This window comes from Mercenaria mercenaria, chromosome 3, assembly GCF_021730395.1.
Source record: "Mercenaria mercenaria strain notata chromosome 3, MADL_Memer_1, whole genome shotgun sequence".
In the NCBI taxonomy this organism is placed as follows: domain Eukaryota; kingdom Metazoa; phylum Mollusca; class Bivalvia; order Venerida; family Veneridae; genus Mercenaria; species Mercenaria mercenaria.
In genome coordinates, this window is record NC_069363.1 from 67,638,400 (window position 1) to 67,665,772 (window position 27,373).

Below are 27,373 nucleotides of genomic sequence, written 5' to 3' on the forward strand. Positions count from 1 at the left end.
TACACCATCAATGCAGAGAGTTTAACAGCAATAAATTAAACTATATAGTATAAACAAGGATATGTAACAAACTTTTTAAATGGTATTTCAACAACAAACATCTACAACATGCATAGGACACTACATATTTCACAAACAATACAACTTTTACTAAAGGGATGTGATTGTTCGTTGTCCAAAACAGGGGAAATCATAGTATACCCTATAGTATATCCCACCCATAGTATACTCCACCCATAGTATATCCCACCCATAGTATACTCCACCCATAGTATATCCCACCCATAGTATACCCGTACATCTTTAACAAAATTACAATTTTTGCACAGGACAATTTCATTTTAAAAGAGGAAAAATCACATCCCCAGTAAGATGAGCAATATACATGAATTAAACTACAAAATCAAAACAATTAGTACAAAATGGTATAAATGAATACAATGATGATGATGATGATGATGATGATGATGAAAGCATTAAACAGTACGGTAGATGTTATATAATCAAGAACAATTTCTGCGTTCCCGAAATCAAAATGATTTAATTCATTTTATGTTACTTTAATATTGTAACAAATTTATGCTGAAGTTAAGCATATTTGTCAATATCAGTGGTCACGTGACCCATTGAGCCAAACACTGATATCTGGCACACTTCTGGCAATATCTGGCACACTTCTGGGAATAGCAGGCGCAAAACATAATTGTTAGTTTATTTCCAGTGACATTTTCTCCTGTTTTATAAGGAGGACAGAAGAAGTATTTAAACAAGAGCTGTCCGTAAGACAGCCAAGCTCGACTATTCGAAATATTGTCCCAGAAGCAGGAAAATATTACCCAAAAAGGTTAAATATCAAAAGAGTTTTAAGTTCAAAAGGGGGAATAATTAAATTTTGACCAAAATACATATCAGTTATGGGACTTGCTGCTGTCAACTAGTTTTATAACCCCGAAGGAACATGTGAAGTTTCAATTCAGTATCTGTATTTGTTTTGGAGATAGAAACTTGCATGTAAAACTTTAACCAGAATTTTCAAAGTCCAAAAGGGGGCATAATTTGCCCAAAATACATGCCAGAGTTATGGGACTTGATCCAGTGAGGTTAGTAATTGATCTAGAAAAAGAAAAATTAAGTTTCAAATCTATATGCCTTTTAGTAATAGCTGTATGTACTTGCACGCAAAACTTTAACCAGAATTTGCTAAGTCCAAAAGGGGACATAACTTGGCCAAAATGAAGGTCAGAGTTATGGGACTTGCTGCTATCAACTAGTTTTATAACCCCGAAGACACATGAAGTTTCAAATCAATATCTGCATTAGTTTTGGAGATAATAACTTGCATGTAAAACATTAACCAAAATTTTCTAAGTCTAAAAGGGGGCATAATTTGCTCAAAATACATGTCAGAGTTATGGGACTTGACCCAGTGAGGTTGGTAATTGATCTAGAAAAAGAAAAAATAAGTTTCAAATCTATATGCCTTTTAGTAATAGCTGTATGTACTTGCACGCAAAACTTTAATCAGAATTTGCTAAGTCCAAAAGGGGACATAACTTGGCCAAAATGAAGGTCAGAGTTATGGGACTTGCTGCTATCAACTAGTTTTATAACCCCGAAGACACGTGAAGTTTCAAATCAATATCTGCATTAGTTTTGGAGATAATAACTTGCATGTAAAACATTAACCAAAATTTTCTAAGTCTAAAAGGGGGCATAATTTGCTCAAAATACATGTCAGAATTATGGGACTTGACCCAGTGAGGTTGGTAATTGATCTAGAAAAAGAAAAAATAAGTTTCAAATCTATATGCCTTTTAGAAATAGCTGTATGTACTTGCAGGCAAAACTTTAACCAGAATTTTCTAAATCCAAAAGGGGGCATAATTTGGCCAAAATGAAGGTCAGAGTTATGGGACTTGCTGCTATCAACTAGATTTATAACCCCGAAGACACATGTGAAGTTTCAAATCAATATCTGCATTAGTTTTGGAGATAGTAACTTGCATGTAAAACTTTAACCAAAATTTTCTAAGTCTAAAAGGGGGCATAATTTGCTCAAAATACATGTCAGAGTTATGGGTCTTGACCCAGTGAGGTTGGTAATTGATCTAGAAAAAGAAAAAATAAGTTTCAAATCTATATGCCTTTTAGAAATAGCTGTATGTACTTGCACGCAAAACTTTAACCAGAATTTTCTAAGTCCAAAAGGGGGCATAATTTGGCCAAAATGAAGGTCAGAGTTATGGGACTTGCTGCTATCAACTAGATTTATAACCCCGAAGACACATGTGAAGTTTCAAATCAATATCTGCATTAGTTTTGGAGATAGTAACTTGCATGTAAAACTTTAACCAAAATTTTCTAAGTCCAAAAGGGGGCATAATTTGCTCAAAATACATGTCAGAGTTATGGGACTTGACCCAGAGAGGTTGGTAATTGACCTAGAAAAAGAAAAAATAAGTTTCAAAGCTATATGCCTTTAATTGATGGCTGTATGTACTTGCATGCAAAAACTTAACCAAGGTGTGAAGCCGACGCCGACGCCAACGCCGACGCCAGGGTGAGTAGAATAGCTAGACTATTCTTCGAATAGTCGAGCTAAAAATTACGCCCTTAGAACGCACCAATAATAAATGTTTGCAAGCTGTTAATAGATAATATTATGAATATTCAATGACACTGAACAGAATATATGCAATAAGGTTATTAAACAAGGCTGGTGTGCCTTAAAAGTGTTACTGGCATAATATCACCATGCCAGTCCTGAAAAGTAACCTCTAATCATTTCTCTGTTATATTTATATTTTCTTTAAAATGTAAAACTTACTAGGTTTAAATATATTATATGTCAACAACAATAATAACAACAGGCATTTTCATATCAATGGGGGCTATTTTTTTTATCAAATTTATGGAAACATTTTGCAGTTTTTCACTCTCATTAATGACACTGTATTTGAAACTTGATTTTTTTTTGTATTTGAAACTGTATACCCTTCCTGCAAAATGAATATACTGTACGAATAAAACTTGCTTTGAAAACATTTTATTAACTCATTTTCTTTGTATGCTAATTAATGTTTTTCTACTTGCATTTAGATACAAGTAAGAATTATTAATGAAATACATGTACTTCATTCTTTATGCTGTAAGAAATATTGTATGAAGTAAGTCAACTAGTTAGACTTGTTTCAAATGTTACATTTTGTGTGTGTAAATTTAGACATGAAAACAGAAGAATAGTTATACCAATATCCTATATTTAACAGCCAATAAAGTGCAACAACTGGCATTTTAAGTGTTTTGAGGATGGGCAAGTATTAAAACCCTGGCAGCACATCAAACAAGGAAGTTACATTTGAGTTTATGGCACAATCAGTTTAATTAAGAACTATTAAATAGCATAAATTCACATTAAAAAATCTTGCCTTTATTTTAAAACCTTGTACTAAACAACTCAATAAAATAGCTCCTACTGCTGCACTTTTTTCAGCAACTGTTTTCATTATTAATTTCAAACATATAACCTAATTTGTAGCCGAGTATTAAAAGGAAGATTAACTTTTACGCCTACAAAACTAGGAAATTTATTTACAGGTGAAAGTATTAGTCATTGACCTTGTTTACATCATGTTATGTAAAACCCTTTAACATTTCAGACATTCTTTTCTGATTTTTTTTTGCCCTAAATGACGTAAATGTCACACAAGACAACCTGTACCTGAACCTCCACAAACAAAATGCCTTTTCTGTAAACATCTACTCATTTAATATCACAGGTAGATCTATAATAATTTCAAAATTTGATAACCTCTCTGGCTAGGAAAGCAAGTTATTTCAACATGACTGAAAGCATATTATTGAAGTTGTCAACTACAAAACATTTAATGGTAATTTTTTGATGCAGATTATAAGAATCTTTGATGGATAGAAATATCTGGCTTGAGCTTAACTGTTTAGGCAGTATAAACATTGCTTTGTCAAATTACCCCAAAAAGCCGACAGCCATCCATACCTACAACCAGCAATAGATTCTTTTTTAAGGATACCATATACTTAAAAAAATGGAAGAAACAAAATAAAATAAAAATGTTTTTTTAAGTACTATTTTATTGTAGTAGCATATGAATTTATGCATGCATTCGTAAATTACAGCATGCTACTCATCTGACCCCACTCCCCACTCCCCCGGGGTGTAAGACAAGTTTCTTTCAGCACAAAGAAAAGTATTGTCTTGCTTGCTGAAAATATCATACATGATTTACTTGAAACATCTTGGTCAGAGAAATGTATCACAAATTCTGAGAAAAGCTTAAAATTAGCACAATGAGGATAGTATAAACAATATAGTTTATACATGATGAAATATGGTATGATGCCGAGACACAATTATTATTCATTTAAAATTCCTGGTCCACCACAATGAAATATGAAACTAATTGTTTACTGATATTTGTAAGTGCTAACTTACAAAGTCTGGAAAAATGACTATGAAACAAATGACTGGTGCAACCAAAAATAAAACATAATACAAAACAATGGTTGTTAGCAAAATTTAATGTAGCTAAAATACTTTCAAATTATGCAAATGAATCAGCATAAAAAACTTTGGATGTGAGTCATACAATTAAATACAGAACAAAAAATTGAAGGAAAACAAAGCTTTCCAATCACTTCATGTGACAGAACACATCACATAATGACAGGCGGATTTCAGACTTCAATTATTTGGACTTGAACCTTTAAATCACCCTAAATCTTCCATTCCTTTGTCTGGCAGATTCATTAAATCACCCAAACACAGGAGGCTTGAAAATCCCGTCAGACACAAAGACCAATTTTGTCAACGAATTTCTAATTAATCCTGACAATGCCCCTCTAATTCCAATAATCTTAAGATTAAGCTGAATTCAATTTCCCCAGGACACTTCCGAGACACTTCCGCTGGAATTAGACAGCAGTACTGATGTAAACTGCAGTGTTAAAAAAGATACCCTGAAGAATTTCCTAACAAATAACATAATTATCTTGCACATGCAATATTTTCACTGGGATGTCAAATGGAAGGACAGATTAAACATGCAAATTGTTATTTACACAGAACCTTTTTCTGCCTTGTTTGTTCCTGTGCCATGATATTTTCTGCTCTTTGTTTAATGCCAAATGACATTTCCCTGTTGTTAAATATAATATAAAGTTTCCAAAATGTCAGTTGAAATTCCATTCAATGCAATACATCATGTGCCTCATACTGGTTGCCAAGAAAACGTCCTGTAATGGCTATACCAAGTGCTAGTTCCATGTTCAGTGATTCTTCTCATAGAAAGAGGTGGAGAATATTTTGGCTAAGGAATTATGGTTGTAAGCATTTTTACCCGTGTTACAGTTAACATGTTGCAGAGACAGGGACACAAAACTTGCATGTGTATATCAATGAAAGCCTTTGAAAGGCAATGACAAGGACACAAGACTGATCTGTGTATCAAAGAAAGGCAATGACAAGGACACAAGACTGATCTGTATATCAAAGAAAGGCAATGGCAATGACACAAGACTGATCTGTTTATCAACGAAAGGCAGTGACAAGGACACAAAACTTGCAAGTGTAAATCAATGAAAGGCAATGACAGGGACACAAGACTAATCTGTGTATCAATGAAAGGCAATGACAGGGACACAAGACTGATCTGTGTATCAATGAAAAACAATGACAGGGACACAAGACTGATCTGTGTATCAATGAAAAACAATGACACGGACACAAGACTGATCTGTGTATCAATGAAAGGCAATGACAGGGACACAAGACTGATCTGTGTATCAATGAAAAACAATGAAAGGGACACAAGACTGATCTGTTTATCAATGAAAAGCAATGGCAGGGACACAAGACTGACCTGTTTATCAATGAAAGGCAATGGCAGGGACACAAAAATGATCTGTGCATCAATGAAAGGCAATGACAGGGACACAAGACTGATCTGTTTATCAATGAAAGGCAATGACAGGGACACAAGACTAATCTGTGTATCAATGAAAGGCAATGACAGGGACACAAGACTGATCTGTGTATCAATGAAAGGCAATGACAGGAGACTGATCTGTGTATCAATGAAAGGCAATGACAGGGACACAAGACTGATCTGTGTATCAATGAAAGGCAATGACAGGGACACAAGACTGATCTGTTTATCAATGAAAGGCAATGACAGGGACACAAGCCTTATCTGTTTATCAATGAAAGGCAATGACAGGGACACAAGACTGACCTGTTTATCAATGAAAGGCAATGACAGGGACACAAGACTGATCTGTGTATTAATGAAAGGCAATGACAGGGGCACAAGACTGATCTGTGCATCAATGAAAGGCAATGACAGGGACACAAGACTGATCTGTGTATCAATGAAAGGCAATGACAGGGACACAAGACTGATCTGTGCATCAATTAAAGGCAATGACAGGGACACAAGACTGATCTGTGTATCAATGAAAGGCAATGACAGGGACACAAGACTGATCTGTGTATCAATGAAAGGCAATGACAGGGACAAAAAATTTGCAAGTGTAAATCAATGAAAGTCAATGACAGGGGCACAAGACTGATCTGTGTGCCAATGAAAGGGACACAAGACTGATCTGTGTATCAATGAAAGGCAATGACAGGGACACAAGACTGATCTGTTTATCAATGAAAGGCAATGACAGGGACACAAGACTGATCTGTGTATCAATGAAAGGCAATGCCAGGGGCACAAGACTGATCTGTGCATCAATGAAAGGCAATGACAGGGACACAAGACTGATCTGTGCATCAATGTAAGGCAATGACAGAGACACAAGACAGATCGGTGCATCAATGAAAGGCAATGACAGGGACACAAGACTGATCTGTGTATCAATGAAAGGCAATGACAGGGACACAAGACTGATCTGTGTATCAATGAAAGGCAATGACAGGGACACAAGACTGATCTGTGTATCAATGAAAGGCAATGACAGGGACACAAAATTTGCAAGTGTAAATCAATGAAAGTCTATGACAGGGACACAAGACTGATCTGTGTACCAATGAAAGGCAATGACAGGGACACAAGACTGACCTGTGTATCAATGAAAGGCAATGACAGGGACACAAGACTGATCAGTGTATCAATGAAAGGCAATGACAGGGACACAAGACTGATCTGTTTATCAATTAAAGGCAATGGCAGTGACACAAGATTGATCTGTGTATCAATGAAAGGCAGAAACAGGGACACAAGATTGATCCGTGCATCACTGAAAGGCAGAGACAGGGGCATAAGACTGATCTGTGTATTAGTGAAAGACAATGACAGGGACACAAAACAGATCTGTGTATCAATGAAAGGCAATGACAGGGACATAAGACTGAAATGTGTATCAATGAAAGGAAAGACTGATCTGTGTATCAATGAAAGGCAATGACAGGGACACAAGACTGATCTGTGTATCAATGAAAGGCAGATACATGGATGTTCCTACATGTCTTCACTTAATCAAATATCTAATACCTAAAGTAAAATTAGCATCTTTAGGATTGGAATTTCTCTACAGTCCTTTCAAATGACCACAAACTGCACAATGATTTCCTTTCCTCAAAAAAAAACTACTGAGCATTAAATACACATTACCTTTCACTGACCATAGACTGCTTTTGCCTTTCAATGACCATAAAATATAGAATGCCCTTCACCGGCCTTAAAATACCCATGATGCCTTCCATGAACCATAAAAACCACAGTGCCTTTTACTGACCATAAACTGCTCTTTGCCTTTCATTAACCATAAACTGATTTTTGCCTTTCACTGACCATAAAGATAGTGCCTTTAACTGACCATAAAATACACAGTGCCTTTCACTGACCTATAAAATAAGAAGTGCCCTTCACTAAACTATAAAATATGTAGTGCTTTTCACTAACTATACCCTGCCCCATGCCATTCACTAACCTTAGAATACACAGGACTTCTAAGCCACCATAAAACACTCAGCACTTTTCACTGACCATAAAATACACAGGCCTTTTCACTGACCATAAAATGCACAGCACTTTTCACTGATCATAAAGTACACAACACTTTTCAAGGACCATAAAACACAAAACACATTTCACTGACCTTAAAAAATATACAGTGCTTTTTATTGACCATAAAATACACTTAAAATATAGAGTGCCTTTCTTGGCCATATAATACACAACACCCTTCAAAAACCATAAAATTAACAGTGCCTTTTTACTTATCATAAAATAAACAGTGCCTTTCAATGACCATAAAATTCAATGTGCATAACATTGACCATAACATACACTGTGCATTTCAATGACCATAAAACACACAGTACCTTTCCTGACTAAACCATCATCTCCAGCCAACAAACAAGATTAATTACAGTTGATAGAATCAAATTTCCTGCTCTCCAATGTATTTCTGTGTTTATGATTTCAGTATTTGTTTCATTATAATTTGGATGAAATTCATCTCTTTTTATAAACCAGAAGCCAATAGCAATGTTTGTGAGCAATGAAATACAACTTATGCTTACAATAGAGGCAGTTTCTAATTACACTAATTAGTGTGCTGCAGGTGTCTACAATACAAATACCTTCAAGGTAATACCATTGTTACAAAAACCATTTTATACCATATACCAGACTGGTTTGCAACTTCTTGATTATTTGTATTTTAGATAAGCTGGCTCATCAATCCAGACACACAAAAAGATATTGAACTAAAATTTCTTTACATTTTAGTGATTCCTTAGAGGAAAAGATGTATCAAAATGTGACTTGAAGTTTGTACTATTGATTTTAACATAAAATGCATTGGCAAAACCCCCACCAAACAAAATCAATGTGCATAAAGCTGTCAATATCATAATAAAGAAAAGCAGTAATATGACTAGCATGTATAATGGTGCAAAAACTAAACCCATGTTTCCACCAATACATTGAAAATATTCAAACTTCATAAAACTGATCAAAACTTGCACTAACAATAAAATCAAAATGAAGTTATTTTTATGGCAAAAAAGGGAAACTGATACAGTGTAAAAATGTTTAGGGACAACAACTGTGCAAGATGCAACATAACCTAGTTACTAGGGACATCATGCTAACTGCGATGGAACATGCTTCCTTGACAACAGGGCTTACCCTGGGGGCACCAGTATTCTATCATCAGATATTTGGGTGTAGAGGGACATGGGTCCCCAAATATTTCATTATTTGCCCAAACATCACAATTCAGCTTATCATCACACCTAGAAATGTGCATGAAAAAATTTGATAACATGATGTGAATGACAATATACTCATCACATGAAAATTATAAAACACAAGACTTAGTGATGATTATGATCACTCTGTGACACCAAAAATACATACATGATTATAAAAATTGAAATCATTTGAAGTACAATAATATATTTCTTCATCTGAAAAAATATCAAATAAATTTATAATAATGTCCCAGACAAAGGTTATACACAGAATTCTTTAGTACTTGTTGAAAATAAACTAAGTTCATTCGTACTTTTGAGATAAACACATAACGATTGTAGGACCTTTACAAAAGATTACCTTTCTGTCACAACTTCCATGGAAATAGGTGAGCTACATTGCACGTTCCAGCCTTTATGGACGCCATCCTGGTTGCAGACAACAAGACTAAAACGGCCGTAGTTGGCGAGTAGGATTCGTATTCTCTTCCCAGGGTCCTTGCAGCTCAGGTGTATATAACTATTCTGACAAGCAAATGCTACCTTGCGCTCATCTTTAGATGGGTAGGTTGCTGGATCTGAAACAATTCAAATTTAGATCTAAATTAGCCAAATGTGACTCAATGATAAATTCTCTTTGTAACAATAAGTAAGTAAGTAAGTGAAGACTTTATTTAATGAGGCTACACATTCGGTTTCCCAATCTTCCATGTGGGCCTCAAGTTAAACAATAACGTATTCATCAACTTAGTAATCACATTACATCTCATAACATCTTGGACATATTACATTTATTTAGTTTACAATGCAATTTGTAAGAAATAGAAATAAAATAATTTCTGAAAACTAAGTTAAACCTAGTTATGTTATAGTTCAGCACTGGGACATTATTGCATTATGCATCAAAACAAAGAAAATTATGTTACAGTTCTTTGAAAAATGGTGAGTTTTTAAAGGCACTGAACTATCTGAAAGCTTGGCCCCTTCATGCAGTCCTTTCCATATATCAGTAAATTGATAGAGCTATATACATGTTTTATATGTTGCTCAGTTTTCATGTTACACAAGTCTGTCATTCTTTGATTTGGTACTGTTCAAAATATGAATCTAACTATTAACCTAACCAGTGTTCTTGGATTCTGGACAAACACTGTTCTCTTAAAGTATGTGACAGCTTCCCAACATGAATCATGGGCTGAATATAAAAAACTTTAGACAAACTATCACAGAAAACAGTTTTCATGCCTGGGAACTGAACTTGCAACCTCTTTGTTGAAAGTAGTGTGTTCTATGCACTCAGCAGATCAGACAGGCTGATAATTAGAAAGGAGGACTTATTTAATCCACAGAAACAGAAATATAAAAGTTTCTTCTAACACTGTACAGTATTTATCTTACATAGCCCGAAATCTGAGAATATTTGTATAAAAGTTTCTCATTTGTTTCTGACTGTAACAACAGTGCTTGTTGTCAAACAGTGACAGGGTACAAGCACAACCCATAATAAAACAGTAAACTAATACCAGCTGATTACAAGGAAAGTACTGACTCCTGTCAATCAAAGAAATTAAAGCGAAAGAACCTTTTAAATGTAATATTCTAGTTTTTATATTAAAGAAACATTAGAATCAATTCATATCGGTTTCTGAAGTTTTGTCATAAACAAAATAACAATTCTCACATGGCAATAACCGATGCAGATGGTGGATTTATGTCAAACGTATACAATTAAAACTACTCTAGCATGAATGCCAATATTTTTACGAAAAAATGTCAGAAATATAATATTTCACATAACAAAAATACTGACTGTAAAAGCAAATAAAACAAGTTGCTTATTTTGTATCACAGAACTTCAATTTCATCAGTTTTGCAATGAGCTTGATTTTTTTAATAAAATAGTAATGTAGAAAAATGGTGATTTCAGGCAAAAAAAAGTTTCCAAGAAAGAAAACGTTCTGCCTTAGTTTTGCCTCAATGTGTCAATTAAAGATAGCCTATTACATTTATATTTTTCATGTTTTACAAATATTGAATAACCAAGAGATTGAGACATCAGACAATGTAAGCACTTCCATTATGTCAACCACAGCAATCATGTCTGGTTTACATAAAATATCTTGAGAATGCATGACAAATTGCACTTTGTGTCAAATAACACTCTTCCTATACATTCATTATTTTTACTGTAGCAATTTACAATAGACTGCTCACAGAATTCAGTGTTCTGATTGAACAAAATGAGCCACTAAATAAAATGTAAACTGCTCCATCACGGTTATTAAATCCTAGCTCCACCACCAAAAAGTGGTGATAAGGAAAGGAGCTGTGGACATTTCTGTGGCGCACCTTTCACTGTTATAAAAGTGTAAACAGGTGAGAAGTACTTTTTATACTAACTTATTTCAAAAATTGGAGAATGTAGTGCTGGGTAAGAACACATTTACTACAGACTGAATGTTATTTTTAAAACAAGAGGACCATGATGGTCCTGAATCGCTCACCTCTTCCCACATGACCCAGTTTTGAGTATGATGTCGTTTTTTCTATTATTTGACATAGTGACCTAGTTTTTCAGCTCATGTGACCCAGTTTTGAACTTGACCTAGATATTATCAAGATAAAAATTCTGACCAATTTTCATGAAGATCCATTGAAAAAGATGGTCTCTAGAGAGGTCACAAGGTTTTTCTATTATTTGACCTACTGACCTAGTTTTTGATGGCACGTGACCCTGTTTTGACCATTACCTAGATATCATCAAGGTGAACATTCTCACTAATTTTCATGAAGATCTCATGAAAAATATGGCCTCTAGAGAGGTCACAAGGTTTTTCTATTTTTATACCTACTGGCCTAGTTTTTGACCGCACGTGACCCAGTTTCAAAACTGACCTAGATATCATCAAGGTGAACATTCAGATCAATTTTTATGAAGATCCATTGAAAAATATGGCCTCTAGAGAGGTCAAAAGATTTTAATAATTTTAGACCTACTGACCTAGTTTTTGACCGCAGTTGACCCAGTTTCAAACTTGACCTAGATATCATCAAGATGAAAATTCAGACCAACTTTCATACAGATCCCATGAAAAGAATGGCCTCTAGAGAGGTCACAAGGTTTTTTTATTATTTGACCTACTGACCTAGTTTTTTAAGGCACGTGACCAAGTTTCAAACTTGACCTAGATATCATCAAGGTGAACATTCTGACCAATTTTTATGGAGATCCATTCACAAGTATGGCCTCTAGAGAGGTCACAAGGTTTTTCTATTTTTAGACCTACTGACCTAGTTTTTGACCACACATGACCCTGTTTCCAGCTTGACCTAGATATCATCAAGATGAACATTCCAACCAATTTTCATACAGATCCCATGAAAAATATGGCCTTTAGAGAGGTCACAAATTTTTTCCATTATTTGACCTACTGACCTAGTTTTTGAGGGCACGTGACCCACTTTCGAATTTGACTTAGATATCATCAAGACGAACATTCAGACCAATTTTTATACAGATCCCATGAAAAATATGGCCTCTAGAGAGGTCACAAAGTTTTTCTATTATTTGACCTACTGACCTAGTTTTTGAAGGCACGTGACCCACTTTCGAACTTGACCTAGATATCATCAAGGTGAACATTCTGACCAATTTTCATGAAGATCTCATGAAATATATGGCCTCTAGAGAGGTCACAAAGTTTATCTATTTTTAGACCTACTGACCTAGTTTTTTACCGCACGTGACCCAGTTTCGAACTTGACCTAGATATCATCAAGATGAACATTCAGACCAACTTTCATACAGATCCCATGAAAAATATGGCCTTTAGAGAGGTCACAAGGTTTTTCTATTATTTGACCTACTGACCTAGTTTTTGATGGCACGCAACCCAGTTTCAAACTTGATCTAGATATCATCAAGGTGAATGTTCTGACCAAGTTTCATGAAGATCTTGTGAAATATATGGCCTCTAGAGAGGTCACAAGGTTTTTCTATTTTTAGACCTACTGACCTAGTTTTTGACGGCACGTGACCCAATTTCGAACTTGACCTAGATATCATCAAGGTGAATGTTCTGACCAATTTTCATGAAGATCTTGTGAAATATATGGCCTCTAGAGAGGTCACAAGGTTTTTCTATTTTTAGACCTACTGACCTAGTTTTTGATGGCACGTGACCCAGTTTCGAACTTGACCTACATATCATCAAGGAGAACATTCTGACCAATTTTCATGAAGATCTTGTGAAATATATGGCCTCTAGAGAGGTCACAAGGTTTTTCTATTTTTAGACCTACTGACCTAGTTTTTGATGGCACGTGACCCAGTTTCGAACTTGACCTAGATATCATCAAGATGAACATTCTGACCAACTTTCATAAAGATCCCATGGAAAATGTGACCTCTAGAGTGGTCACAAGCAAAAGTTTACGGACGCACGCACGGACGCAGGCACGGAAGGACGACAGACACCGCGCGATCACAAAAGCTCACCTTGTCACTTTGTGACAGGTGAGCTAAACAAGAGCACCGCCTTGCGGGTGCTGACGCTCATCTGATTTTTTTTGTCTAATAGAAATATTGTCCTACCCATGATTTTCTAAGTCTAAAAAGGGCCATCATTCTTGCAAAAAGCAGGATAGAGTTATGTTTCTTGATGTACAGTGTCCACTTATGATGGTGAAAAACTGTTGCAAGTTTTAAAGCAATAGCTTTGATAGTTTATGAGAAAAGTTGACTTAAACATAATACTCAACCAAGAAAATGATTTTCTAAGTCCAAAAGGGGCAATAATTATTGCAAAAAGCAGGATGGAGTTATGTTGCTTGCTGTACAGGGTCAGCTTATGATGGTGAACAAGTGTTGCAAGTTTCAAAGCAATAGCTTTGATAGTTTAAGAGAAAAACTTGACCTAAACATAAAACTTAACCAAGAAATCTGATATTTTCTAAGTCCAAAAGGGGCCATAAATCTTGCAAAAAGCAGGACAGAGTTATGTTTCTTGCTATACAGGGTCAACTTATGATGGTGAACAAGTGTTGCAAGTTTTAAAGCAATAGCTTTGATAGTTTAGGATAAAAGCTGACCTAAACATAAAACTTAACCAAGAAAACTGATTTTCTAAGTCCAAAAGGGGCAATAAATCTTGCAAAAAGCAAGATGGAGTTATGTTTCTTGATGTACAGGGTCTGCTTATGATGGTGAACAAGTATTCCAAGTTTCAAAGCAATAGCTTTGATAGTTTAGGAGAAAAGTTGACCTAAACATAAAACTTAACCAAGAAATCTGATATTTTCTAAGTACATAAGGGGCCATAAATCTTGCAAAAAGCAAGATGGAGTTATGTTTCTTGCTATACAGGGTCAGCTTATGATGGTGAACAAGTATTCCAAGTTTCAAAGCAATAGCTTTGATAGTTTAGGAGAAAAGCCGACCTAAACATAAAACTTAACCAGGCAACGCCGATGCAGACGCCGACGCCGACGCCGACACCGACGCCGACGCCGACAACCGCTCAAGTGATGACAATAACTCATCATTTTTTTTCAAAAAATCAGATGAGCTAAAAATTAGAATGTAAATCTTTTCTCGTAATATGGACGTTTGAACATTTTGATATCCGTCTGTATACTCCAACTACATTTCGATGAACACGTACACTATAGGAACATTACTGATGTAAAAATACACATTTAGAAATATATTTTACTGGATTTTTTTCAACAGACAAAACTTTAAATATTTAATCTATCAATTTCAGGAATTATATGGGTATGTCACCTTCTATAGACAGGATAAATGCACAACCAATTTGAAATTGGTAAGAGAACCAGGAACTGAAGTAAACTATGAATTAAGTTTCCTGACACGTTCATCAAATTGAGTACATAGAACATTATATAACTGATATAAGTAAGTAGTTTTTACTTCTGCCAAAATTTCTTGGATAATACTAAAATGTAATTAAAATTGCACATTTTCTATCACATTTTATTTTCCTATGGACAACTTTTTTCATTTTTTTACTGTATAAGTAGCTTAAATCATATACAACAGACATATACCATAACCATAACCTGTCTTTCTTCTGAGATATTCAAATTAGTTACTCAGATTTTTGTTTATTTTTAAATTTTTTTTACTCATTTCTAGATCAATTATTTTAGCAAATACTTCTTCTTTTGCTTATCTCTGTCAGCTTATATCATAAATAAAGATTTCCTATATATATATACTATAAATAAATCATTACAACATGCATATTTACATCTTGCATAAAAATAAACAATAACAATCATATACTGCACTTTCGTTACTTTCCATTTTCTTACTTATAAACAGGCATCTCTGTTTTTCACTGAGTTTGACTTTCCGTTATAGACATGGGGCCAGACCTTTTTGCCTTTACTAACTGAACATTTTTCACACTTTGTTTTGATTAAGGCAAGGTGTGCGAAGCCGTCCGCAACTATTTAACTTTATATTTAACCCAACAGGAGTTTCAGTGAGCAACTGCACTATGGACTGCACAGTAACAACTCCTGAAAATGCCTCTTAAGGAAATTTCATTAATATAATGTATCATAACATTTTCTATCTCAAAATAAGTTCTCTCAATGAAACAATACACAGAATGTAAATCTTCAAAATTTAAAACTAATGAAAACAGCACCAAGGAAATGTGGACAACTCCATTCCTTATCACCACTTTTTGGTGGTGGAGCTCGGATTTTAATAGCAGCCGTGACCATGTCCTATCATTTTATTCATAAAACTTAGGGCAATGGATCTAAATTCTCACTCAAAGTAATAAAAGATTTCTTTTAAATAAAATGCATGATACATGCACATTTTTAATATTTGATTTCTTTTCTTTTTTTTCTGATAATTAAGGCTGTTCTTAATTTACAATGAACAGTAGTTGCCTCTAGTTGCTATAGAGGACCACAATATCAAACCCATTGTCTCAATGACTCAAACATTTCAACCATTTAAAACATGGCTCCATGCAAGTCAAATCTACAGCCCAGTCAACTGACATGAGTATTGACCCCTTATTGAGACCCTGACCTTTGAGATACAGACTTGGGTCTTGCTTATGACACTTTCTCACATTTAGACAAAAATTTCTGCTATGGGCATGGGAAAGTAAACAAAACAAAAACATAGCCCCATACAAGTCATACATATGGCCAAAAGATAGTCAAAATAATTTACGTTCAGATTGTTTTATATTAATTTTGTGATGGGGCAATCTGTGGATATTGCCCATATGAAAAAATTATCTCAATATTTCCTAGGATCCCGTCAAATTTGTTGGACTAGGCCAAAAGATGGCTCTAAAATGACCTTTAACCCAAAATTTAACCTGTAATTTTAAGATAGGGGCCTGGGTTTTGAGCAAAGCCCTCTGTCTCATTGCAGCAAACATTTCTACCAAATGATAAAGAGAATGCTTCATGCATGTCAAAGTAGGTATTACAGTACCTTAGACCCCTGTGACCTTGACCTTTGACATAAGGGCCTGGAGTTTATGCACAACACTGTCTCAGTGAGGAAAACATTTCTTCTTGATATAAGAAATATCAAAGTTATAGTCTGCATGAAGACAAAATGCGTGAAACTATTGTAACTGTATATGAATAAAAAACAATATACAACAGTTTCGCGCTCAGCCCTCGAGATGGATGCATGACTGCTAATACCTTACAGCCATTACAGCAAGCAGGCTCGAAAAGGGAAAGTAACTGATATATTATTTTCATGAACTGTAGCATGCATGTAGGCTGTATATACTTACAATCAGCCTTGAGAAGACAGGTCAAACTAAGGATGAGGAAGCACAATGTTAGCAGATATCCCATCTTGTGACACTATCATCCACTCTTCCACACTGCTGTTAAACTCCTAGAAGCAACAACTGTTTTTCTGTTATACTTCTTAAAATTCAACTATTCAACTACAAGCTATTTTCTGTTACACTTCTTCATCGTTTTTACACTTCTTATAAAATCAACAGTTATCTGCTAGTCCTTCTTACAAGTTTATCAAAGTTGTCAGTGTACTAATCATGTAGTCCTTAAAATTGTTACATGGGAATAAAGATTGTTCACCTGTTCTACATAAATGCTGTTACTTATTATTTAGCAAAAAGCTATGAATTCTTTTTGATCCTGCTCTGAACTGCTAATGATCAATTTTACAGCAATTACTGACAATAATATGTCCAATGCTTAAAATAGTTTCATGAAAAAAAAAAACACACCGAATCAACTCTTCCTTCACATTGTTTTTTTTTTTAAACTAAGTTCTAACAACACAACTCTTAAATCTCTTTAAATATCCTGATTCTACGTCTTGCACTTCAATGATGGAATTTCTTTGGTGGTTTTCCAATATCCTTTTAGCACATGTTCTCAGTACCTCCTTAACTTTCCTTCTTTCCGATGGTATTACACTTCAACAACTGAAAATATAAATTATGCACTTTATATTTAAATGTTAATACACTGTTCTGAAACACATCAAGCGTTAAGTTCAATAACTTAATCAAGCGATATATTTAAGAAATAACAAGATCACCATCTTAAGCTGTTTGTGTAATAGGCTTTAAAAGGAAAGTTAAAACTTTTAATAAAAGAAAACACACGTTAAGTAATACTGTTGTTCAATTTCAAACTGTTTATCTATGATCACATATCAACAGTGTTTGCAGTCAAATCATGACACGGTTTAGGTCACACCAGGTCAGGTTTACAAATATGGTCGTATTCTTATTGATACAATGAAATACCTCTGACGCCATGTTTTAATCTTTAAGATAACAAAAGTTAATATTCCCAGCATGACTCATAATTTCGCAAACACAAAAATATCCCAATGTGAATGTACCGGTAATAAAATCATGGACCAGCTTATTTCATGGTGTACTAGTATATATATTTCAAGTATCTTTTACCAATATAGAAACAAAATATGACAAATGGAGAATTAAGTGTCATGAATATATAACACAGCAAATTGTAGTCATATATAAAAATGTGATACAACTGAATTCAAAATGCATATGGAAAGATATCCTAGCTTCATTACTATTTTCAAAATATAACAAAACATTATTATGAGTCTGCAGTGGCAATTTACCCAATCTTGTAGGGTTTTTTTGTAAAAACTATATCTCTGTAATAATTATGACAGTGAAGCCTCAAAGGAAAAAAGTTAGGTCAAAGTAACACTAAACAATATAATATTACACATTATACTTCTGAGCAGTGCTACATAATATTTCTTTTATAGTAAGTATATCCATTAACATCCAGTAGATCTATACACAAAAACACAAATTTCACTCCAATCCTTTTTCCAAATTACACAAAAGTAAAATGTATATTCCAAACTGCTGTAATTCACTAAATTTATACAGGAGTGAATAACCTGATAATGAAGCTCCAAAAATGCAAGTCCATGCGACCCATCTAGAACAGTGTGTGTTGTAATACAAAATCTCATCTGCTGTCAGTACAAAACATACATGGCTATGGACCAATAACGGCATTCATAAAATACCACTCAAAAAGTGGTATAAAAGGCGAATGCAATTCAAATGTCAACGCTGACAGTTAATTCTATGATGTTTAAATATCTCCGCTGGGGCAAACATATCATCTTACTTTACAATACACAATGTGAAAATGTCCTTTAGATTAATCTGAGACCAGGAAAAGTATTTAATATATGCCAGTTAGGTATTTATAGTACATGTAATAATAATTTATGACCACTGGTTTATAGTGGAGGAAATATTTGATGTAGCTGTTACACAGAGGCTATAAAATAACAAGCTATGACCATAAACAGCTATGTCATAAAACATATCTCTTCTTTCACTAGGTGATAGGGACCAACTTGTGACCTCTACAATTGAACCCACTAAGCAGACTGAGTGACCATATTATACAGAAAACAAGAGCTGTCAGTGGACAACGCGCTCAACTATTCTCAGTGCTTGACAGTATAATATAAGCTATGAGTAAAACTATAACATTACAATAAGCATATTCTAAGTCAAAAAGGGGCCATAATTCAGTCAAAATGCTTGATAGAGTTGCCTCCTCCTTTTTACAGACTGGGGTCATGATGTTAAACAAGTATGCAAAATATCAAAGCAATATCTCAATGGACTTTGAAAATATATGGGGTGGTACGCAAACTTTAACATCTGTGTGACGCTCACGCTAAGGCCGGGGCGAGTAGGATAGCTCCCCTATTCTTCGAATAGTCGAGCTAAAAATGTGAACAGAAAATGTTAGTTGAACAACAACCTGACATTGACTTGCATACTCTCACAGAACAGCAACCTGACATTGACTGGCATACTCTCCCAGAACAGCAACCCTGACATACTGAATGGCATACTCTCCCAAAACAGCAACCTGACATTGACTGGCATACTCTCCCAGAACAGCAACCTGACATTGACTGGCATACTCTCCCAGAACAGCAACCTGACATTGACTGGCATACTCTCCCAGAACAGCAACCTGACATTGACTGGCATACTCTCCCAGAACAGCAACCTGATACTGACTGGAATTCTCTCCCAGAACAGCAACCTGACGCTGACTGGCATACTCTCCCACAACAGCAACCTGACACTGAATGGCATACTCTCCCACAACAGCAACCTGACATTGACTGAAATACTCTCTTAGAACAGCAACCTGACACTGACTGGCATACTCTCTCAGAACAGCAACCTGACACTGACTGGCATACTCTTCAAGAACAGCAACCTGACACTGACTGGCATATTCTCCTACAACAGCAACCTGACACTGACTGGCATACTCTCTCAGAACAGAAACCTGACACTGACTGGCATACTCTTCAAGAACAGCAACCTGACATTGACTGGCATACTACACCACAACAGCAACCTGACACTGACTGGAATACTCTCATAAAACAGCAACCTGACATTGACTGGCATACTCTCCCAGAACAGCAATCTGACACTGACTGGAATACTCTCGTAAAACAGCAACCTGACACTGACTGGCATATTCTCCTACAACAGCAACCTGACACTGACTGGCATACTCTCCCACAACAGCAACCTGACACTGACTGGCATACTCTCATAAAACAGCAACCTGACACTGACTGGAATACTCTCCTAGAACAGCAACCTGACACTGACTGGCATACTCTCCCAGAACAGCAACCTGACACTGACTGGAATACTCTCATAAAACAGCAACCTGACACTGAATAGCATACTCTCCCACAACAGCAACCTGACACTGACTAGCATACTCTCCTAGAACAGCAACCTGACACTGACTGGCATACTCTCCCAGAACAGCAACCTGACACTGACTGGAATACTCTCGTAAAACAGCAACCTGACACTGAATAGCATACTCTCCCACAACAGCAACCTGACACTGACTGGCATACTCTCCCAGAACAGCAACCTGACACTGACTGGATACTCTCATAAAACAGCAACCTGACACTGACTGGCATACTCTCCCAGAACAGCAACCTGACATTGACTGGCATACTCTCCCACAACAGCAACCTGACACTGAATAGCATACTCTCCCACAGCAGCAACCTGACACAGACTGGCATACTCTCCCACAACAGCAACCTGACACTGACTGGCATACTCTCCCACAACAGCAACCTGACACTGACTGGAATACTCTCATAAAACAGCAACCTGACATTGACTGGCATACTCTCCCAGAACAGCAACCTGATTCTGACCTGGAATTCTCTCCCAGAACAGCAACCTGACACTGACTGGCATACTCTCCCAGAACCGCAACGTGACACTGACTGGAATACTCTCCCAGAACAGCAACCTGACATTGACCGGCATTCTCTCCCAGAACAGCAACCTGACATTGACTGGCGTACACTTTTAGAACGACAGTCTGACATTGAATAGCATATTTTCTTAGAACAGCAACCTGAAAATGACTGGCATACTCTCCCAGAATAGTAACCTGACATTGACTGGAATACTCTCCTAGAACAGCAACCTGACACTGACTGCCATACTCTCCTAAAACAGCAACCTGACACTGACTGCCATACTCTCCTAAAACAGCAACCTGACATTGACTGCCATACTCTCCTAGAACAGCAACCTGACATTGACTGGCATACTCTCCTAGAACAGCAACTAGATCTTGACTGTTATTCATTTCCAAAAGTAGAGTTAATGTGTTCAGCACAGCCCCAAAAATAAAGGATTGATTTAAAGATAAAGTAATAACAAAAGATTTTGATGTTCACAAGATTGTAAATAATTGTACTGAAGTGTACTTATCAGCCAAATGGGTCTGCTGTATTTGAGTGAATGAATTTGTGACAAAAACCTGAATAAGAAAAGATTAGTGAATTAGTACAAACTGGGAGGTGAAATTGTTATTAGATAAAACCTCTAAACATGATACATGTTATCTGAAATCAAGAAAGCTGATCCCCTACAAGCAGTCATCCTCCCACACACTATAAAATTCTAATCGGTAGGGGAGGGTATGGATGCTAAATAAAAATATATATTAAGTCATTTTCATGGTCATAGTCTTTACTGACTTCTGCATGATGGATTCTACTTAGTTGTAACAGCTATCCTACCCCATCTTATCAGAAACAATATTTATTAAGAATTTCATTCTGATGTCAACAATTACTGACTTTTTGTATACAAGACAACATGACACTAAAAACCTCAAGTTAAGGTAATATGCGCCACCTAACGAAAGTCAACGGACCGTTATGAAATTTTGACGAATCAAAATTGACGATATTTCCGATTGACTGGTATTTTTTTCGTTTTTCTGTTATTCTCCATTTTGCTGCTGTTAATCTTCAAACATGACCACTAACGTCATTTTTCAGCAGAGCGCAAAATGACGTACTTGACTAGTTTTTCGATTATCCTTTTTATATACAACTAAAATACGGCAAAAATTCTTTATTTTCAAGTTTATATTAAAATTATCTCTCCAATGATGTATAATATGTCATGTTTATTTCGACGTCACATCAGAGGCAAACGATTTATGAACGCAAAACTGACGTCGAGCTTTACCCAAAATTTTGCGTGAAGACACCTATATTTCAGAAACTGTCAGATAGTTTTTTTAATAAATTTGAGCAAGCGTGCAAAATTTTAATCGCTATCGATTCCGTAAAAGAAAAATGGGTGTCACCGTTTTAGATTTCACTCTATTTACCGTGGCGCTACCCCTACCCCCAGTAAAAAATAACAACGTTTTTATACATATTTCGTAAATTTTCATAAATTTTAATTCCATTTCTGTTTCTGTTAGTGGATATAATGCTATTAAATTCCAGTAATGATAAAAAAGAAGATATGATTAAATGAAATTATTGAAATAAATGAATAATTTCAGGAAATTGCTCTCCTATACATGACACAGAAACACAAAGAGTCCTTTTTATTGAAACAGGATATACGTATTGGTAAAGTGCATTTTAGCTGAAAGTTGTATTCACCTAGAATACGCTGATTTTTATTTGTAGTTGCAGCTTCAATTCTTAAGCAAACTTTGTTTAAATTTAATAAAATTAAAAACATTTGTCAAAACGCTAAAACCTTAGCAGAAAAGTGAAGCACATCAAATGTTAAAGTTCTAAGCAAAATGTTTGTAGTCAATCTTAAAGAGATTCTATTACCGGATATTTTGGTGTTCATCTTAGACTTCGTTAACTTTTAAATTTATGTTCACGCAGGTATGCTTCATGCCAGTACTGGATATTTCCATGTCAGTGTATTTTTATCTTACTTTGGTATTCTGTCGAACACATGATAGGGACAAAAGGAACCGTTCTAGAAAATAATTCTGCACGTGACTTGTGTGCACAAACCGTTATCTGGAGAGGAAACAGGTAAAAGTTCGAACTATCCAGCCGAAAATTCAGTTTGCCGGTTCTTGTGAGGTAAACAAGATAAAATGGTTTATAAGAAAACGTAGAAGACGGTGCGGTCTTAATAAAAATGCAGTTATTTCGATACATGAGTGCAGTTTTTACATAGGTTCTATTAAAACAATAGATTATCGGGGCTAAAAGTGCAGTTTGGAAATATAAAGACTGATTCTTTGTTCTTACACATTCTTTTTTATATTTTAGTCCCTTTGTCATTCATGCTACTACAGTGACTGTTCAATATCTGTCACTTTAACGTCAAAACATAAATGAGCTGCACCATGAGAAAACCAACATAGTGGCTTTGCGACCAGCATGCACATCCGCGCAGTCTGTCTGGTCAGGATCCATGCTGTTGCTTTCAAAGCCTATTGCAATTAGAGAAACTGTTAGCGAACAGCATGAACCATGACCAGAATGCGTGGATGCGCTGGCTGGTCTGGGTCCATGCTGGTCGCAAACGTACTTGGTTGGTTTTCTCATGGCTTGGCTCAAATGTTAAGATCGCCATCTAGATTGACTACACCGATGAAAGTTTGCGTCTGATATCAGGAGACGTAGGTTCAAACCATACAAATGCCACAATTTCAAATGTCTCATTTTAAAGGCATTGAAAGCATGCGCACGGTCGATAGTTTAATTAACCAAATGTGGCCAGAAAATAAAATGGAGACTTTGTAAAACATGACTGTAGTATAAAATTAAATTATAAAATAGGGTAATATATAAAGCCGTGCTCACGTTTTGTGAGCATTTTATTCAATTTGCTGCTTAATATCAAGCAGACGTTTATAATTTTGTCGGGATATATAGCACATGTATGAACCTGTGTCTTCTGATATCAGGCGCATACTATCCTCGGTGTTGTTTGTAACATTTGTTTACCGGGATATATAAACAAAACAAGTATTTTGTTAAAGTACTAAACATTAATCAAAAGTACCACGAGCGAAACTTTGCAGTGTGAACATCTTAGTGTACATGTGATTCTTAACACCCTAAATAAACTTATGGGACAAATTCCTTTCTCTCCTCATTAGAGTATTGTATGCGTAATCTAAATTTCTGTAAACTGTTTCTATGTAAAGATGGAATCATTAACTGCGCACTCTTCGAAACACTATATAGAGTGCACAGGCACTTAGGCAAAATTGTCTGTAATAAAACATCTCTATTTGTCATGTATAGAACATTTTCTAGAAAACATTCATCTGTTTGAAAAATTTAATAAACAAAAAAACGTCTTCATTTTATCATTATTGTGATATCATTTCATTATATCCAACAGCAGAAACTGATATTATTTCATTATATTCACAACAGAAGAAAACACTGAATGTGAATTAATGGAATTTTACGAAATAAGTATGAAAACGTCATTATTTTTACTAGGGGTAGGGGAAGTGCAACGGTAAAAAGAGCGAAATCTAAATCGGTGACCCCCATTTTTCTTTTAAGGAATCGATAGCAATAGAAATTTTGTACTTCTGTTGAAATTTATTCAAAAAACTATCTCACAGTTTTTAAGATATAGGCGTTTTTACGCGAAATTTAGGGTGAAACAATGTCAGTTTTACGTATTTTGCGTTCATAAATCGCTTGCCTCTGATGTGACGTTGAAATAAACATGACATATTATATATAACTGGAGAGATAATTTTAATATAAACTTGAAAATAAAGGATTTTTGTCGTTTTTTAGTTGTATATAAAAACGATACTCGAAAAACCAGTCAAGTACGTCATTTTGCGCTCTGCTGAAAAAATGACGTCAGTGGCCATGTTTGAAGATTTACAGCAGCAAAATGGAGAATAACAGAAAAATGAAAAAAATACCAGTCAGTCGGAAATATCGTCAATTTTGATTCGGCAAAATTTCATAACGGTCCGCTGACTTTCGTTAGGTGGCGCATATTACCTTAAACCACATAATTATATCGCAGTAAAAAATGGCTGAGGCTACCTAAAACAAAATATGATGTTTGGCTTATAAATAGAACAGAATATAAATAGGTACTATACCAGGTCTTAGGCCCTGATCAGCATTTAAAGTTCAAGAAATCTTAGCACAAGAATTTTGTGCATCTCTTGGTTACCCTTCGGTCATCTGTCAGTATTCTTATGCAATCTCTGGCTACCTTACACTGAGGTCGCCTATCAGTATTCTTATATGTATATCTGGATACCTAACACAAAGATCGCCTATCAGTATTCTTATATGTATATCTGGATACCTAACACAAAAATCGTCTATCAGTATTCTTATGTGTATCTCTGGTTACCTTTTACACTGAGGTTGTCTATCAGTATTCTTACGAGGGGTGATCGCAAAGTTCGTATAAATATACTGTGATTTGTGTTCTGTTGCTAATAAAAAAATTGAAAAATATACCACAATTATGTTAAATTAATTATGATACTCCCTAATAAATATTAAACGAATCCATTAAAAAGTTTGATAGTTACATCGATCCAAAAACAGTCACCATGAGTCACTCGGCACACACCAAAAACGTAAACGATGTCAAATAACGTCACACCTCATCCAGGTCCAATGAACGACGCACTTTCTCTACGTAGTCACTGCGCAAGGCTACACATTTCTGATGTCTTGCAATCCACTTGTTAAATGTCTCATGGTACCAGTCTGTGTCAAGTTGTGAAACTTTTTCGACGGGTTGCCAATGTCAAATCAGCAACATCTTGGAAGCGTTGTCCATGGAGGGAGTCTTAATCTCGGGAAACATTCTGAAATCCATGGGCGCTAAGTCAGGGCTGTAGGGAGGGTGTTCCAAGAGTTCAAATCCCAGTAAAGTAATCTCTGTGTAGAGTTGGCCTTATGTGCAGGAGCATTATCCTGGTGCAGGATTACCCAATCCAGGTCCAAAGCCGGCCATTTCCTCTTCAGACCATTGTTGACCGTGGTCCACAACCACTGTCGACTATGGTGATTATTGACTATCAAAAACCGTGGTGCCATTTAACAAAATGTGGTCGACCATGGACAAATGACCATGAACTACCACGGTCATATGACCTTCATTTCGCCTGGGTAGCTCTTTCATAAGAATCCCTTGCACAGTTGAAGGAGATATGTCGAGTTCACTGGCAATCTGTCTCAAAGTTGTCTTCCCAGATGATACCCCCCACTTTTTCTCGAACACTTGGCACCACTATCCAAGGCCTACCTTCTCTCTTATCATCTTCAATTGATTTCCTGCCATTCTTGAATCTTTTGTGCCATTTGTAGACATCTGCCGGGCTAAACTCCTTCAAATTATCGCAAGTTTTCATCATTTCAATCGTTTCCGCTGGTGTCTTTCCTATACCGACACAAAATTTAATGACGCTCCTTAATTCAATGTCTCCAGTTGACGTCATGATGCTGGTACAGTTTCCTTGACTATTCAAATAAACCAAGTTGCTATTTTCAAACCGGATGTACTAAACAACGTTGAATTTTACGGAAATGACGTCACAACATTGACGTTTAATGTTTAAGATTTGCACGGATTTTCACCTTTAAGAAAAGTGTAAAAATGGCATTATTTAAGATGAATGAATAATAAAAAGTATACACATTTTTGCGCGCGCTGACTAGGGCTTGTTGTGTTGCCAAGGATACCATTAATTGTTGCTATACTGGTACTGATGATAAACCTGGACAGATGATAAAGTCGACCACCTTGGAAATATTTGATTGCAATCGGTTATTTATAAAACTGAATACACCATCTAATAGTTTCCATTTACAACACCAACTGGTGAAAATAAAACAAAATTGGTAAATATTCTGTTTAAATAAATAACTTACATTTATCTGTATAAAAAATATTTATCCAAAATTACTGGGGAAGAGGGTGTTTTTTTGCGCATGCTCACTGTCGCCACATGAAGGCCTGACATTGGGTCACTTTTCATTACTTGATCAGGAATGACTGTTGCAGCCTTTTGGGGAAAGTTTCAATATAATACTACGAAGAAAATTTTGTAAATGACAAAGTGTTCGAATTTATCATCAGTCAACCTGCTTACAGTCCCCATTTTACTAACCCCTTTCAGGGCCTCACTTGTGTGAGTTTGCTAACTAAATATAAATTTGAATTATGTAAAGTTTTCAGCAAATGTTAAGCTTTATTTTGATACCAACCATTG

At 35.6% G+C, this 27,373-nt stretch overlaps 1 protein-coding gene across 12 annotated transcripts in view; it reads right to left on the reverse strand.

Annotated features, from left to right (window-relative positions):
- LOC123524481 (adhesion G protein-coupled receptor L1-like) overlaps window positions 1-27,373 on the reverse strand; it is a 95,963-nt gene that overhangs the window by 40,051 nt on the left and 28,539 nt on the right. For 5 of the 12 annotated variants that reach the window (XM_045302702.2, XM_045302700.2, XM_045302704.2 and 2 more), the window contains 2 exons: window positions 17,050-17,715; window positions 9,606-9,822 (listed from right to left, as the gene is read on the reverse strand). In XM_045302702.2, the coding sequence (XP_045158637.2) occupies window positions 9,606-9,822; window positions 17,050-17,113 (281 nt within the window). In that variant the 5' untranslated portion in view covers window positions 17,114-17,715. Of the gene's footprint in view, window positions 1-9,179; window positions 9,287-9,605; window positions 9,823-17,049; window positions 17,716-17,898; window positions 18,023-18,042; window positions 18,067-18,502; window positions 18,644-18,683; window positions 18,879-27,373 lie in introns of those variants that run through there. The other 7 variants (XM_053538838.1, XM_053538839.1, XM_045302698.2 and 4 more) reach the window with 7 other exon arrangements.